Genomic DNA, 17462 nt, shown 5'->3' with positions numbered 1-17462 from the left:
GTTGTGAATAGATCAGAAGAGTTGCAAGTATGATTTAGTGCTCTTTGGATCTTTTCAGCCTTTCATAAGAATCATGACAGAGTTTTCTTCAGCTGCCCTTCGTTCTGTGCTCCAGGCACTGGATTGACCTGTTGAATTTCAAACCAATTTCTCTCCATCATGAACAATCATAAGAAAATCAACCCATCTCTGCCTCTTGGAAATGTGAAATATTTCTGTTTATAAATTATCCTTAATGGAAAAATGTTCTTTCTGAGAGTACATTTAGGGAGACTTGAGAAAGTCAGAATAAACATCGTTTCTCACCTCTATGACCTAGATTCAAAAGTTCTTTTAGTCCTGTGTAGGAAAGAGTTGAGAAGCTCAATGCACAATGCAGTGTGGTCAAGACTGAAATGTATGATGCATTTAGACAATTTCAATTCATATAGAACATTACTAATTTTGCATTTAATGACAATCTCTAACAGAGAATGTGTGTCATGATTTGGAGGTGCCAGTATTGGACTGGGGTGTACAAAGTTAAAAATCACACAGCATCAGGTTATAGTCCAACAGGTTTAATTGGAAGCACTAGCCTTTGGAGCACAACTCCTTCATCAGGTGGTTGTGGAGTACACAATTGTAAGACACAGAATTTATAGCAAAAATTTATAGTGTGATGTAACTGAAATTATACACTGAAAAATACCTTGATTGAGTCTTTCAGCTGTTCCAAAACCATGATCGTTTCACTTCTTTCTTATATAAATCACAAAACTTTGTTTTTAAAAGTTAACTGTAGCAATTGGTGTTAGCCAGACAATATGTTATGGGAGTGTGTGTGTGGGATGTCTGGAACGATGCTTTACTGATCTGCATAGAGGTGCTGTCCTGACTAATGTTTGGGAGACTTTATGGGGACTGCATAGAGGGAGTTATTCTGAAGAAGAGTCACTGGACTTCAAACGTTGACTGCTGTCTCTCCACAGACCTGCAGAATTTCTCCAATAATGCCTGTCTTTGTTAGAGAGAGCTATGCTCCTTGTCAAATGTGATTACATCTAATCAATACAGATTAGCATCAGCTTTCAGAATTAGATTTTTTTAAACTTTAACCTATTTTGCTAATCAACTTGTTCAGGGATGTTATGACACACCCTCTGGAGCAGGTGGGACTTGAATTTGGATCTCTTAGTCCAGGGATAGGGTTGCTACCTCCACACCACAAGAAGGGCCCCCTAGATATCCTTTTGTTTCCTAACGTTAAATAATGTTAAATATCTTCTGCCTTAAATCTACAATCAAATCAATAAATTGCAAATATCAATAAAATCTGAGATCACAGCTCTTATTTAGATTTGTCTTTTTGCTGCAGCTTTTTGTGAATAGATTGATTGAAAGTGCTTAATGAATGGTTTGCTAAAAAGGCAGGTCTAAAGCATGGAAAAGGATGGACAGATGGAAAGTTCTGCAGATGAGCCAACATAGACATAGCTGAATGCCATCCTGTATTACCCGATGAGGGCACTCCATGATTATTTGGATATAAATAGTCTGTAAGGGTGTGAGTGAGAAGCAGGAGGTTGGTACAAGACTCATTTGAAGGGCCATCATGGACCCAATGGGCTGAATGGCCTCCCTCTGCAGCATGACAGTTCTGCGATGAAGGTACACAGTAGGTCAGCCTGCATTTGGACCATTGTCATGCTCCATTTCAATTTGACTCCTCCTTTCTCCATGGTCTACATCCAGCCTCACATCAGTGTCTCATACCCAGTTTCGTAAATTCCTGAAAAACTACGAATTTGCGGTAGGGAATCAGGAATTTCAGAGTTCCAAGACTCACATGTTCATTGTTGATTCAGTTTGCATTAAAAGCACACTCTACAATATTCACCTGTTTACCATATTTCTGTGATATTCCTCTAGAAAATGTAATAATATGTATTTCAGACTTATTTTTGGTACTTGTGAACAAATGTACTCTGCCACTATGGGGACAAAATTAAAACTTTTGTGAACTTTAAAAGTTTGATAAGTCACCACTTGCTCTGTAGGTCTGACCACCTGAGAAATGTATTTGCAGCTGTTAGACACTGTGGTGTATATGTGCTTTTAATTTCATCGGTCCTCACTATAATAGTGGGCTTTCCATATGACCCATAGTTCAGTTCTTTTGACAGTTGTTAAACAAGGACAAGCTGGTATAGTGAAAAAAAAGCTTCTGAACACTGTGTGATGGGAGAGGAATGAAATTAACCCATTGTGAGCTATATAAGGGGCATGGATAGGATAAATAGACAAGGTCTTTTCCTTGCAGTGGGGAGTCCAGAACTAGAGGTCTTAGGTTTAGGGTGAGAGGGGAAAGGTATAAAAAGGACCTAAGGGGCAACTTTTTCACACAGAGGGTGATGCATATGTGGAATGAGCTGCAAAAAGAAGTGGTAGAGGCTGGTACAACTGCAACATTTAAAAGGCATCTGGATGGGTATATGAATAGGAAGGGTTTGGAGGGATATGGGCCGGGTGCTGGCAGGTGGATTAGAATGGATTGGGATGTCTGATCGGCATGGACCAGTTGGACCAAAGGGTCTGTTTCTATGCTGTACATCTCTATGACTCTATATACAAAGCTTTTTAATTAATAAAAATAAGTACCCTATTTAATTTCCTTTACTGAAGCTCAATAACTAAATGTAACTGAATATCTTCAAGTCCCTTGTTACAACCAGGATCCTATTTGGTTTTAGTCCTTGCTTTTCTAAATATACCTTTGCATTGTGGTATCTCTCTCACTTTGTAACCCTCTTGCCTCTGGCACCAAAGGTTAAATCTCTGTCCAACACTCGAGCGCAAAATTGGAGGCTGACACAGCAGTGCAGAACTGAGGCAGTGCTGCACTGTCAGAGGCGCTGCCTTGCAGATGAGATGTTAAACTGAGGGCCCATTCTGCCGTGTTTTCCTGAGGTGCATTTCTTTAGCGCCTTTCATAGCTTTAGGAACCTTCCTGAACCCTTTTTACAATCCAGAGAGAACTTTTCAAGGGCAGTCGCTTGATATCATGCAGCATTAATGCAGGAGCCAAACTGTATACAAAGCGTTCCAAAACACATAACCCATGTTGGCGATTTAATTTATTTTTAGGCTATGATTGAGAGACAGATACTGATCAGGTCTCTAATCTTTCTTTGGAATTGTGCCCGGGGATTTTTGCATTTGAGGGGGGTCTCAGCTTAATGTTTCATCCAAAAGAACCACTCCCAATTGCGCAGCACTCCCCTTGTACTGCAAAGTACATAGATTTTGTGGTTAGGTCACCACTGTGGGAACCCACAGACTTGCAACACAGAAACATGATACCAATTAAACCAGGGTGAACATTGTGACTGAGGTCTCCAGTGCTTGAAGGAAGAACGCACCTTCAGAAAAACAGTACAGTCACAAAGCAAGCTAAGTTCCATAAAAAAAAGGGGCGAGCACAAGGGATAACAGCAAGTTTGAGATGAGGTGATCACAGAACAATATGCACTTATCTGAAGAAGATTCATACCAGACTCAAAATATTAACTGAAGAAGGGCTTATGCCCGAAACATCTATTCTCCTGCTCCTCGGATGCTGCCTGACCTGCTGAGCTTTTCCAGCAACACACTTTTCAACTCAAAATATTAACTGTGTTTTTCTCACCACAGATGCTGCCAGACTTGCTGAGTTTCTCTGGTCTACTTCATTTTTCTTTCAGATTGCCAACATATTTTGCTTTTATTAGTCACTTTTTCTGGTTACTCATAAACTTTCTTATGTTCCATTTCAGATTTTATGCTGCGGAAATTATTTGTGGTCTCCAGTTTCTTCACGCCAAGGGCATTATTTACAGGTATGTGAGGCACAAAGATGCTGCTGGAGATCCTCTTGTTTTGATTTATAGATTAAATATGTTGATTGAAAATGTCTTCAACTGACCTAAATTGAGCGACCTGCATTTGTGCGCAAACATTACTTCCCTTTGTCCTTGAGTTTAATCATCTTTTAAAGAAACTGATTAACTTCGTTAATACACACAAACAACCGAACAGAGTAGGGCCAGGCCAGTCAGCCCCTAGAGCTTCTATGATATTCAGTAAAATCATGGCTAACCTGATTAAACCACATTTTCATCTGACCCCAATAACCTTTCAACCCCCTGGTTTGACTCTAATCTGTTAGCTTCGTTATTAAAGATATTCAAAGACTCCACTTCCACCACTGTTTGAGGAAGTGTTTGACCCTCTGTGAGAAAGATGTTCTTCCTTTCTGTCTTGGTATTTGTACCTAAGGTGGTGCCATTAAAGGCAACCATTGTAAAAACTTTTCACTGTACTTTTGTAGTGGTGTGCAAGTGACAATTAGGATATTCAATTCAATATCCAATTAAATGGACAAACCCATATTTTTACATCATGTTCAAATGGAACCTGTCATACAAGTACATGAACAGGAAAGATGCTAATCTTGCAAACCATCATTGCTGGGCTTGAGCAGCAGCTGCAGTAAATATAGGAAGGAATTGGTGTTGAGTGTTCTTGCTACAATGCCCCTTTTCATTGCATTTAAGAAAGAATTGTGTAAAACACATGACAGGTTCACTGTTGTAGAACATTGTAAAAACTGAAGTAAATTATTTTCATCAACCTGTCCAGAAATGCTCTGACACACCTCTGGTGTAGGTGAGTCTTGAACTCAAGCCCCCAGCTCACTGCATCAGATAGAAATTCACCACTCAACAAAGTCATTTGACCTCAACCCACCTTCCCCCACTATGTCTACAATCCCTAAATCTTATTTTTTCGTACCTAAAAATCTATCGATCTGTATTGAATGTAACTAAAACTTTAATGGGCAGCACGGTGGCACAGTGGTTAGCACTGATGCCTCACAGCGCCAGAGACCCGGGTTCAATTCCCAACTCAGGTGACTGACTGTGTAGAGCTTGCACATCCTCCCCGTGTCTGTGTGGGTTTCCTCTGGGTGCTCCGGTTTCCTCTCACAGTTCAAAGATGTGCAGGTCAGGGGAATTGGCCGTGCTAAATTGCCTGTAATGTTAGGTAAAGGGGTAAATGTAGGAGAGTGGGTGGGTTGCGCTTCGGCGGGTCGGTGTGAACTTGTTGGGCCGAAGAGTCTGTTTCCACACTGTAAGTAATCTAATTTTAAATTGCTGAGAATATGAATCCCATGACCACACAAAGTAGGTGAACTTTGCTTAATTGAATTCAAAATTTCCAAGTGACTCACTATAATATCTTTAGTAATCAGGTCAAAAGTCACATGACATCAGGTTTTAGTCCAACAGGTTTATCTGAAATCACAAGATCTCAAAGCGACATCATTGCTTCCTTAGCAATAGGTTCCTGCCCTTGTATTTTCCATCTGATAGATTACAAGTTAACAGGCTTATAGTTTCTGGTTTTCTGTCTCCCTTCTATATTGAAAGGTGAAGTTACAATTGCGATCTGTCAATCTGATGGGACCTTTCCAAAGTCAAGGAAGGTTTGGTAAATTAAAGCCAATGCATCTATTACTTCCTCAGCTCCACCTTTCAAGACAACTTGGATTAAATGAACTCTTGGTTATTTGTCAGCTTTTAGTGCCCTCTTGTTAATTATGATAATATTTTAAGTTCCTCTCTTTCATCACTTGTTCCATAAGTATTTCTGGGATGGTTTTTATGTATACCACACTAAAGACAGATATGAAAAGGCAATTCAATTCATCTGCCATTTCCTTATTGACCATTATTAATTTACCTGACTTACTTTCCAGAGGAACAATGCTCACCTCAGTTACACAAGTTTTAAAATTGTTTTAGAAACTCTTACTGTCTATTTTTATATTTCTAGCTAGCTTTCTTTCATGCCATAATTTCTCTCTCGTTATCTTTCTATCATTTCTTGCTAGTTTTTAAATTCTTTGCAAAATTTTGAGTCAGCATTATTATTCATAGAATTGAATGCTTTTTTCTTTCAAGTTTGATTCTTTCTTTAACTTCTTAGCTTGATGATATGCTTATTTTCTTTTCCTGTCTTCATTGCAGGACAGTGCTTTTGCTGAACATTATGAAATTGTTTTGAAGCATTATGCTACTGTATTTCTACTGATCAGCCCCTTAAACTAATTACACAGTTCACTTAAGCCAGTTCTGTTTTTATACCATTGCAAATACCTTTATTCAAGCTTAAACACTTGTCTGAGACCCATGCTTGTCCTCCTCAAACAGGAAGAAAAATTCAATCATGTTATGGTCACCAATACCTAGAGGTTCCTTTAGTCTGAGATCATTAGTTAATCTTTCTTCATTGCTTATTAACAGGTCTAGAATAATGTAATTCTGATTGATCCTAGAATGTGCTGTTCTAAGAAATTGTTCCAAACACACTTTGTGAATGCAGCTTCCAGGTTACCTTTGCTGATCCAATTCATTCAGTTTGTATGTAAATTTGAAACCACCCACAATATTTGCAGTGTTTAATTTGGAAGCCCACATTATTTCTTCATGTATTCCACATAGTACCATATCATTACTGTCAGGAGAACTATATACCACTCTCACAGTTGGCTTCTTCCTTTGTTGTTTCTTATCTTTGCCCAAACTGATTTTCCATCTTTATTTTTAAAACTAAGTCATCTCTCACTAATATAGCAATGTCATCCTTAGTTAACAGAGCAAATACCACCACCTTTTGCTAGTTTATTGTCCCTTTGAAATATCAAGTGTATTCAAATCTCAGCATTGGTCAAATTGTAATCACATTTTGTAATAGCTGTCCCATCATATATATTTATTTCCATTTAAGCCAACATTAGTCTAATTTGTTATTAATGCTATGGGCATTTGGAAACAGTGACCCTACTTTTGTCATTTTAGTTTTTTTGTTTGCTAATATTGGTCTCAGTTGCTGTTCTACTCTTAGTGCCCTCTGTCCCTTCCTGCCATACTCAGATTACCATTCACTTTATTGTTATCCCATTCTTTTGCATTGCCCTTTTCCTCTCATTTACCACATCTTCCCTCACATTATCCTTCTTCCCCACTATTCCCTTTAAAACCCTCTTTAGTTATAGGACTAATCACAACAGTGGTCCCAGCACAGGTCAGGTGAAACCATCCCACTGACACAGCTCCCACATTCCCCAGTACTGGTACCTGTGTCCCCAAATCGAAAGTCATTGCTTCCACATCAGTAAACGAGTCACACATCCAACTCCGTAATCGTATTTACCCGATACCCATTTGTTTGTACTAATTCAGACCTTAACTCCAGCTTCCTGCCTGCCCCCTTTAACCTTCCCTTTCACAGCTTCACTTACAGTCTTTTTACATCTCTTTTTATTATCTCTCTGCTATTAACAGCCCCTTTTGTGTTTTGCACTCTGCCTCTATACCATCTACCCTTTTGCTCCTTCTCTTCCAATGGTAATAAGAAGAACCTATTTTCCATCACCTTTCGATTGTGAAGTTGAGTCATATCAAACGCATCCCTCCCCAAAGATGCTGCCAGACCTGCTGAGATTTTCCAGCATTCCCTGTGATTGACCCTTAACCCTTGACCTCTTTGTAGATAGAAGATCTGCCTAACTCAAATTGACCCAGAAATATAAAGGGTGGGTCAGTGTTTCAGAAACCTGACATGACACTTGCCCCTCACTGGCCCAGTGTCCCTGTTTGAAGATTCCTGTGTTACACAGCACCTGCTGTTCTGACTTGAGATGCTTAGGTTTACTTTTAAATCCAAGAGAATCATATGCTGTCCATTGATAATACTGATCTGAATCTGAGTCAGTGTGTCCTGAAGCAAAGTTTTATGGATTGCTTTCCATTACTATCCTCCGTTGTAATCTGACCCAGACATCTGTACGCTATTAACATTCTGCTACATGCAATAACCGTGGTCTTATAGCCAGGAGAATTTCTGTCCTGTCCAGTTTTGTAGAACAATTCTTGTGGAGCAAGCTGAAAAGCAAAAGACCAAGATGTAATGTTTTTTTGTGGTGGTGGTATATTTGGTAGGATGTAGTATATTGGTGTTCAGAGTACAGCTCTTTCAACATTACTATAGCATGGCATAGCTCATCATGCCTTCTGAGTATTAAATTAATTAAATGAAGACTTGGACAAATGTTTCATTGGCAATGTAATTGGTGATTGTAAGAATAAATATACAGGATGGAATAATCAAATGCTGATGGTAGACAGTTATTCGTAAACGGAGGCAGTGGTGTAGTGGAAATAACTCTTGACTAAAACTCATAATGCTCTGGGATGTGGGTTCAAATCCCACTAAGACAGCTGTAAAATTTCAATGCAATTCGTAAATATAAAACTATAAGGCTATTCTAATGGTGACTGTGAAACCATTCTCTGGTTTATTAATGTCCTTCAAGCAAAGAAATCTGCCATCCTTACCAGGTCTGACCTACATGTTGCTCCAGACCCACAGTAATGTGGTTGACACTTGACCCTCTGAAATGGCCTATTTGGGATGGACAACTTCAGCCACACATTATAAAAGAATTAAGGAGGATAATAAAGGGCTTAAGAGGAGGGTGTAGTGGATAACAGCAGAAGCAGGTTCATTATCTTGAGGATAGATATTTTATTGACTTACCAATTGGTGCAGCTATCTCTCAGGATATACAATAACAATATTTAAAAGGCATCTGAATGGATACACTAATAGCAAGGATTTAAAGGGATATGGGCCAAATGCTGGTAAATGGGACTAGATTAATTTAGGATGTCTGGTCGGCATGGACGAGTTGGGGCTAAAGAGTCTGTTTCTGTACTGTACAACTCAATGACTCGATGAGATTGGGAGATGGTCCATGACAGTTTGTACTGAGACTGATGTAGAAGCCTATTTGATGGGCAGAATGGTTCATACAGGGTAAATCGTTTGCCTGCCAGTCTGACTTTGAACCTGATGTACCAGAAACACAAATTGGGAAATCACACATGAGGGCTTTACTAATTTGCAATTCTAATAGACAAGGGAACACAGATTTATTACTCTGTCATGTATTTATAAGTCAATGATAAAGGTAAGAGTGAACAAGGATTCACCATAATGCTTGATATAGGTTATAAGTTAAAAAAGGAAAGATTTCACATTGTTAGAGAGGAATAAAAATTAAAATCAAAATCTATTTTTGCATTTCTATTCTCTTAATTTGTGTTTTAGGGGTCTTCTAATCTACTCTATAAAGGTGTCTTTACCAGAGACCTCAACAATTTGTGAATCATTAGATTTCTCTGGCTTTTATTATGATCTCAGTTTATGGAACTTCTTTTTGTAAACCAGAATTCCAAAAGTCCATTTATTTATTGAAACAATGAAGCCACAACATTCCACAGTTGAATCTAAAGATTTTCTTCCATACAAGAATCAAAGCAAACACTAAATACTTTTTTGATAATCCACCAACTCTGAAACCCAGAACCAACATAAATTAAATATGAATTAACAGGCAATTTGTGTTTGACTATAAACTGCAAATTACTTCTTAAATGGTAAATTAAATGCAAGATAGATCTCACAAATCAGCTCAGCCACTGCATCTACATCACAAAGTCCTTCAAAATTCTCTCTTTGTCACCAAGAATTTCCGCTCGTGTCCTTCGAGAGACTGGTCTGATCCCAACTGGAAGCTGGACTGAACCAAACTAAGTTCCACAGGTACTGCCTTCATCAAAGACATCTGCAGTATTTCCGTAATTGGTCTAATTGGCATAGGCCCACCAGATTCCCCATTCAGTAGCAGGAACAGCAGCAGCAATTGTATATTTGCTTATTCACAGCTTCTAGATCCAGCCTTAATGTGCTTCAGGCTGCCTGGACCTGACACTGGATTCTGCATCCTCTATGAGGGCTCACTGGATCCTTTTATGAGATTTCAACCAGTTTCAGTCTCACCAGAGGGTTTTGTTTCCAGTCTAAGTTTCAGGCTTAGTTTCCTTCAAAATTGGGAGAGCCAGTTTCCTTCCACAGTTTCCATTTCAATTTTCCTTTTCAGTTAGGCACTGTCACAAAACTGCAAACCAAACCTTTTGCTACAGTGTGTCTCAATGTATTTGTCTCCATTTATGTGAGAAAGCAAATTTTGTTTGTGTGTGTGTGTGTGTAAATCTATCTACCTGAATACACATAAGTGAGTTCTTATTTAATCCGTATAACTACTTCTTTATGTAAACATAGACACAGAGCCATTCAATGTGTATTTATCTATATGTATTTAAATGGGCTGATGCTCCTCTTTTATTGTTCCAGCACTAAATAATTACCTTCCTAATGCATTCTTTAGAGATCTGAAGTTGGACAACGTGCTGCTTGATCGAGATGGTCATATCAAAATTGCAGACTTTGGGATGTGTAAAGAAAATATTTACAATGATGCAAGGACCAGCACATTCTGTGGAACACCTGATTATATTGCCCCAGAGGTGAGTATATCTGTTACGTTGCACTCACTGTGACTACAGTGAGTAGTAAATAATAGTCTAATTATACAGACCTCGTGCAGCTTTAACTTAAATAGTTTTATGGCTGCACTTGATAGAAGCAAATTGGACCTTTTAATTAAATTTTGGGAAGAACAAAATCATTGTAATTTGTCCTCACTGATGTCTAGGCCTGTCTCAATTCCACTCCCCAGCAACAGGTTAACAGTGAACCAGTGCCACTTACAACCAAAAGAACTGCAGTTCCTGTAGATCAGAAACAAAAACAGAAATTGCAGACAAGCTCAGGATGTCCGGCAGTATCTGTGAAGGAGGATCAGAGTTAAATCAGGGTCACTCCATCCCATCTCCAACAAACCCTCCATTCCAACCCCTACAGGCACCGCCTAACACTCAAACCCTCTGCCACAGTCTAACCCTACACCCACCCCCCACAGGCACACACACCCACAACCTCACCCCCCACAGGCACACACACCCACAACCTCACCCCACACAGGCACACGCACCCACAACCTCACCCCCCACAGGCACACGCACCCACAACCTCACCCCACACAGGCACACGCACCCACAACCTCACCCCCCACAGGCACACACACCCACAATCTTACCCCCACAGGCACACACACCCACAACCTCACCCCACACGGGCACACGCACCCACAACCTCACCCCACACGGGCACACGCACCCACAACCTCACCCCACACAGGCACACACACCCACAATCTTACCCCCACAGGCACACGCACCCACAACCTCACCCCCCACAGGCACACACACCCACAACCTCACCCCCCACAGGCACACACACCCACAACCTCACCCCACACAGGCACACACACCCACAATCTTACCCCCACAGGCACACGCACCCACAACCTCACCCCACACAGGCACACACACCCACAACCTCACCCCCCACAGGCACACGCACCCACAACCTCACCCCACACAGGCACACACACCCACAATCTTACCCCCACAGGCACACGCACCCACAACCTCACCCCACACAGGCACACACACCCACAATCTTACCCCAACAGACATACGCACCCACAATCTTACCCCCACAGGCACACACACCCACAACCTCACCCCCACCACAGGCACACACACCCACAACCTCACCCCCACCACAGGCACACGCACCCACAACCTCACCCCCACCACAGGCATACGCACCTCCAACCTCACCCCCACCACAGGCACACGCACCCACAATCCTTCCTCCACAGGCACACACCCACAACCTCACCCCACACAGGCACACACACCCACAATCTTACCCCCACAGGCACACGCACCCACAATCTTACCCCCACAGGCACACACACCCACAACCTCACCCCACACAGGCACACACACCCACAACCTCACCCCACACAGGCACACACACCCACAACCTCACCCCACACAGGCACACAAACCCACAATCTTACCCCAACAGACATACGCACCCACAACCTCAATCTCACCCCCCACAGGCACACGCACCCACACCCTCAACCTCACCACCCACAGGCACATGCACCCACACCCTCAACCCTCACAGGCACACATACCCACAATCTTACCCCCACGGGCACACGCACCCACACCCTCAACCTCACCCCCCACCGGCACAAGCACCCACAACCTCAACCTCACCCCCACAGGCATACGCACCCACAATCTTACCCCCACAGGCACACACACCCACAACCTCACCCCCACCACAGGCACACGCACCCACAACCTCACCCCCACCACAGGCATACGCACCCCTAACCTCACCCCCACCACAGGCACACGCACCCACAATCCTTCCTCCACAGGCACACACACCCACAACCACAACCCCCACAGGCACACGCACCCACAACCTCACCCCCCCAACAGGCACACGCACCCACAACCTCAACCCCCACAGGCACACACCCACAACCTCAACCCCAACAGGCACACGCACCAACCTCACCCCAACAGGCACACACACACACAAGACCTCACCCCCTACAGGCACACGCACCCACAATGTCACCTCCCCCCTTAGGTACACACTCCCACAACCTCACCCCAACAGGCACCCACCCCAACTCCACTCCCACAGGCATAGCCCATCCCCACATCCCCACTCCCACAGGCATAGCCCACTCCCACCATCCCCACTCCCACATGCCCACAGGAACCACCTGCCAAACTGCTCATTAATAATTCACTGTGTGTCCAGCAGCCAGCATTCCCTTTCTTCCCCTCTCATTGACCTACTTTGGCTCCCAATAAAGAAAATTCTCCCGTTTTAAAATTCTCACCCTTGTTTTCAAAGCCCATCCTGGCCTCACCACCCTTGGCCTCAGTATCCTGTGCTTCTTCCATACCCTCCCAGATATCTGTCTAATTCCAGCCCCTTGACCATCTCCCTGTTAGCAGGCATGTCTTCAATGCCTACACCCTAAACTCTTCCTCCCTACATTTCTCCATCTCCCAACTTCTCTCTTCTTCCAGATACCCTTTAGCCTCTCCCTGACCAAACTGTTGTTATGGAGGCATTATACTAAAGTGTGAGCACAATACAGTTAAAACATTTCTGCTTTGATTTAACTGTCAGCTTCTGTAAAATATTTTGTAATATACCATGCTATTCAATTTTCCAATTCATTTAAAAACATTATGCCGTTACTCCTGAGTGATTTCAAAACATAAACACAGCACAAAACAACATTACAAAAATAAATTACGTTTTCACGTTCTATTATATACCTGCCCTAAACAAAGCTGCACGCACATTTCGAGAATACTTTTACAAAGCTTGTTATCGTTCAATCAAATAAATTAACAGATGTATTCTTGCAATAGATTATCAGTTATTAAATACCGAAAAACTGATAAACAGTCATTCGATAGTACAGACATTGAGTATTGCTGATAAAAGACACATTTTGTTGAAGATTTTTGTCTTGCACTCATCAGGACATTTCGCAAGAATACTAATTTCAGGCGAAAGTCAAAGATGCTGATCGATTAGCAAAGTTGTATAGAAGCAGGCACAATGTGTGTATGAGCTGAAATAACTCCATAGAGGCTGGTATCCCGTCACCAAGTCACCCTTTATTTATACATGCGTAGTGTTTGACACTAGTCCAGCTCACTCAGAGCCAGCTCTCAGAGTGAACAGAACCTCTGACACCCCTGTTTATATCTGTCAGCTAGGACTCCCTGATTGGACCAGATTACAAGCCCCAATCGGGGAACTCATATTCTATGAGGTCCACCTGGCTGACCTCATTACAATCACTATATGAGCAAAATAGAATACAATCTCTAAAACCAAACAAAGATGTTGGAGATCTGAAACAAACAATAACATTAATAGTTGGAGAAACTCAGGAGGTCCGACAGCCTGTTTTAAAATTCAAACAAAGCCGGACACAGTTAACTGTCAATCATCATCAACTGGTCCATTCGCCATTCCAATGCTTCAGCTAACCTAATTCCACAGTTACAATCAATCAACCTAATCTATTAATTCAAAGAGAAACGCTGGAGAAACTCAGTATCTATGAAGAGAGAAACAGCATTACCATTCTGAGTCTAATCTGAACTTTGGGTTTATATTGGACTTGAAATATTGACTCTGTTTCTCTTCTCACTGATGCTGTCAGACTTGCTGAACTTTTCCAGTGCTTTTTTTTATTTCAAACCTCCAGCATCTGAAATATTTTGCTTTTGTGTATAATCGTGTGCTTTGTCCACCTCATGTATGAAGAGACATGAGAAGAAAATAACTAATTATTGAATCGATGATGAGCTATCTTCACACAGTGGATCAAGCAGCATTCAAAAGGGAAACCGAAACAGGTCTCATTCACAAAACCCTTCAATGGTCTGGCCTGTTCAGGAAACATGTTCTTAAGTAATTAAAGAATAAATTATCAGTGTGTAAAAACTACAGTTTAATTAAAGACAAATTCTGGCTATATTCTGTGTTGCAAGGTACATTATTGGTTTATAGTGTAGCTATTAATGCTTGATGGTTGATGTTGAATTCAGCATGCCACATTGACAGATTAACTGAATAAAGGAAATCTTTTCCAATGCCTCTGCCCCAGAGGGCAAAGTAATTAGCAGAAAAAAACAGAAGTGATATGGGCAAAAACCTTTTCTTGAACAAGAGGAATATATTGCCTGATAGCGTAGGTTCAATTCAATTCTTCCTGTCATACAGTATAAAATGCTGATTTTCCCCTGAAATTGATATTTTTGTGAAGCATCCTAATGCATGTGAGTCAAATAATTTCCAAAAAAATGTGATTTTTTTTCTCAGCTCAGCACTGCTCAATTTCTGTATTATAGCCGCCAGTTTACTCCACTTGCCTGATGGGATGCTGGATGTTCATTTACTAAAAGCTTTCAAATGGGAACTGGATAAATATTTAAAGGAGAAATAACTTGGGGGAAATGGTGAGGAGGTGGGGAGTGGGACTAAATGGCTTGCTCGTCAGGAAAGCTGGCAGAAATTTGATGGGTCAAATGGCCATTGTCGGCATGATACTGTTCTATGACTCTCTTTTATCAAACAAGCTGATGTTGACCGAGAAAAGACATTTAAAATTACAAATGGGTTTGGTAGGATAGACATAGAGAAGCTGTTTCCACTTGTGGGAAGTCCAAAAACAAAGGTTATAAATGGAAAGTAGTTAGTAATAAATCCAAATGGGAATTTGGGAAAGATTTCTCACTGAGCGTGATTAGAACCATTGGAAATAGGAGCAGGAGTAGGCCATTTGGCCCATTAAACCTTCTTGGCCATTCGTTATGATCCTAGTTGATCATCAAACTGAGTCCCCTGTTCTCGTTTTCTCCCCTTTGATAGCTTTAATCCTCAGAACTATATCTAACTCCTTCTTGAAAACATTCAATGTTTTGGCCTCAACCACTCCACTGTGCAGAGAATTCCACAGGCTTGCCACTGTCTGGGTGAAGACATTTCTGCTAATTTAAATCCCAAATGGTCCTCCCCATTTCCTTAGACTGTGATCCCTGCTTCTGAACCTCCTTGTTACCAATGTCATCCTTCTTGCATTTACCCTGTCTAGGTCTGTTAGAATTTCTTCATTTCTATGAGATTCCCTCCCCCTCATTCTTCTGAAGTCCAGCGAATATAGTCCAAACTGCTCCAAACTACCTTCATATATCAGCTCTGCCATCCCAGGAGTCACTGAGTTAGATGTGGACTTGGATGTGAAAATGTGTTGCTGGAAAAGCGCAGCAAGTCAGGCAGTATCCAAAGAGCAGGAGAATTGACATTTCGGGCATGAACCCTTCTTCAGGAAACGTCGATTCTCCTGCTCTTTGGATGCTGCCTGACCTGCTGCGCTTTTCCAGCAACACATTTTCAGCTCTGATCTCCAGCATCTGCGGTCATCACTTTCTCCTAGTGGACTTGGATATGTCAGGGAATAAGGAGAATGTGAAAGCTGGACATGTGGATGAAGGTAAGAGGCAGGAAGATGATGGAGATGGGAATAAATGAGACGGGATAGAAGAAGGATCATATGGAACATGAACTGTGACAGAGATTGTTTAATTAGAACAACCTGTTCCTATGTGGCTAATTCCATTTCATTCTGTGTATTAAATATTGGGCAGGAATATCCAACATTCTACAATAAAAACAAAGAATGCTGGAGAAACTCAGTAAGGCTGGCAGCATCTGTGGAGAGAGAAACTGAGTTAACGTTTTGAGTCCCATATAAGTTGATGCTGGAAGGCTAGTGATGGGGGATAAGGAAATAGCTGAATAACTCAATAAGTACTTTGTGTCAGTCTTCACAGTGGAAGACATGAGTAATATCCCAACAATTAAGAAGAGTCAGGGGACAGAGGTGAGTATGGTAGTTGTTACAAAAGAGAAAGTGTGGAAATTCACTGTTGTAACCCCCTTGTTCAAGAAAGGATCAAAACAAAATATGGAAAATTATAGGCCAATTAGCCTAACCTCAGTTGTTGGTAAAACTCTAGAATCCATCATTAAGGATGAGATTTCTAAATTCTTGGAAGTGCAGGGTCAGATTAGAACAAGTCAGCATGGATTTAGCAAGGGGGGGTCATGCCTGACAAACCTGTTAGAATTCTTTGAAGAGGTAACAAGTAGGTTAGACCAGGGAAACCCAGTGAATGTTATCTATGTAGACTTCCAAAAGGCTTTTGATAAGGTGCCTCACGGGAGGCTGCTGAGTAAGGTGAGGGCTCATGTATTCGAGATGAGCTACTGGCATGGATTGAGGATCGGCTGTCTGACAGAAGGCAGAGAGTTGGGATGAAAGGTTGTTTTTCAGAATGGCAGCCAGTGACAAGTGGTGTCCTGCAGGGTTCAATGTTGGGGCCACAGCTGTTCACTTTATATATTAATGATCTGGATGAAGGGACTGGGGGCATTTTGGCGAAGTTTGCTAATGATACGAAGTTAAGTGGATAGGCAGGTAGTACTGAGGAGGTGGGGAGGCTGCACGAAGATATAAGGGCGGCACGGTGGTACAGTGGTTAGCACTGCTGCCTCACAGCGCCAGGGACCTGGGTTCAATTCCCACCTCAGGCGACTGACTGTGTGGAGTTTGCACGTTCTCCCCGTGTCTGCGTGGGTTTCCTCCGGGTGCTCCGGTTTCCTCCCACAGTCCAAAGATGTGTGGGTCAGGTGAATTGGCCATGCTAAATTGCCCGTAGTGTTAGGTAAGGGGTATATGTAGGGGTATGGGTGGGTGGCGGGTCGGTGTGGACATGTTGGGCCGAAGGGCCTGTTTCCACACTGTAAGTAATCTAATCTAATCTAATTTAGACAGTTTAGGAGAGTGGTCCAGGAAATGACTGATTAAATTCAACGTGAGCAAATGCGAGGTCTTGCACTTTGGAAAAATGAATACAGGCATGGACTATTTTCTAAACGGTGAGAAAATTCATAAAGCCAAAGTACAAAGGGATCTGGGAATGCTAGTCCAGGATTCT

The 17462-nt window shown here is 41.9% G+C and overlaps 1 protein-coding gene across 1 annotated transcript in view; it reads left to right on the top strand.

Moving 5' to 3' along the window:
- prkcq (protein kinase C, theta) overlaps positions 1-17462 on the top strand; it is a 172152-nt gene that overhangs the window by 139837 nt on the left and 14853 nt on the right. Inside the window, exons 14-15 of the mRNA XM_060843096.1 lie at positions 3795-3857; positions 10316-10454. Coding sequence (XP_060699079.1) covers positions 3795-3857; positions 10316-10454 — 202 coding nt within the window. The remainder of the gene's footprint in view (positions 1-3794; positions 3858-10315; positions 10455-17462) is intronic.

Source organism: Hemiscyllium ocellatum, chromosome 23 (assembly GCF_020745735.1).
Source record: "Hemiscyllium ocellatum isolate sHemOce1 chromosome 23, sHemOce1.pat.X.cur, whole genome shotgun sequence".
Taxonomy (NCBI): domain Eukaryota; kingdom Metazoa; phylum Chordata; class Chondrichthyes; order Orectolobiformes; family Hemiscylliidae; genus Hemiscyllium; species Hemiscyllium ocellatum.
Note: the sequence above shows the minus strand (reverse complement) of the source record. Positions and strands in the feature narration are given on the sequence as shown.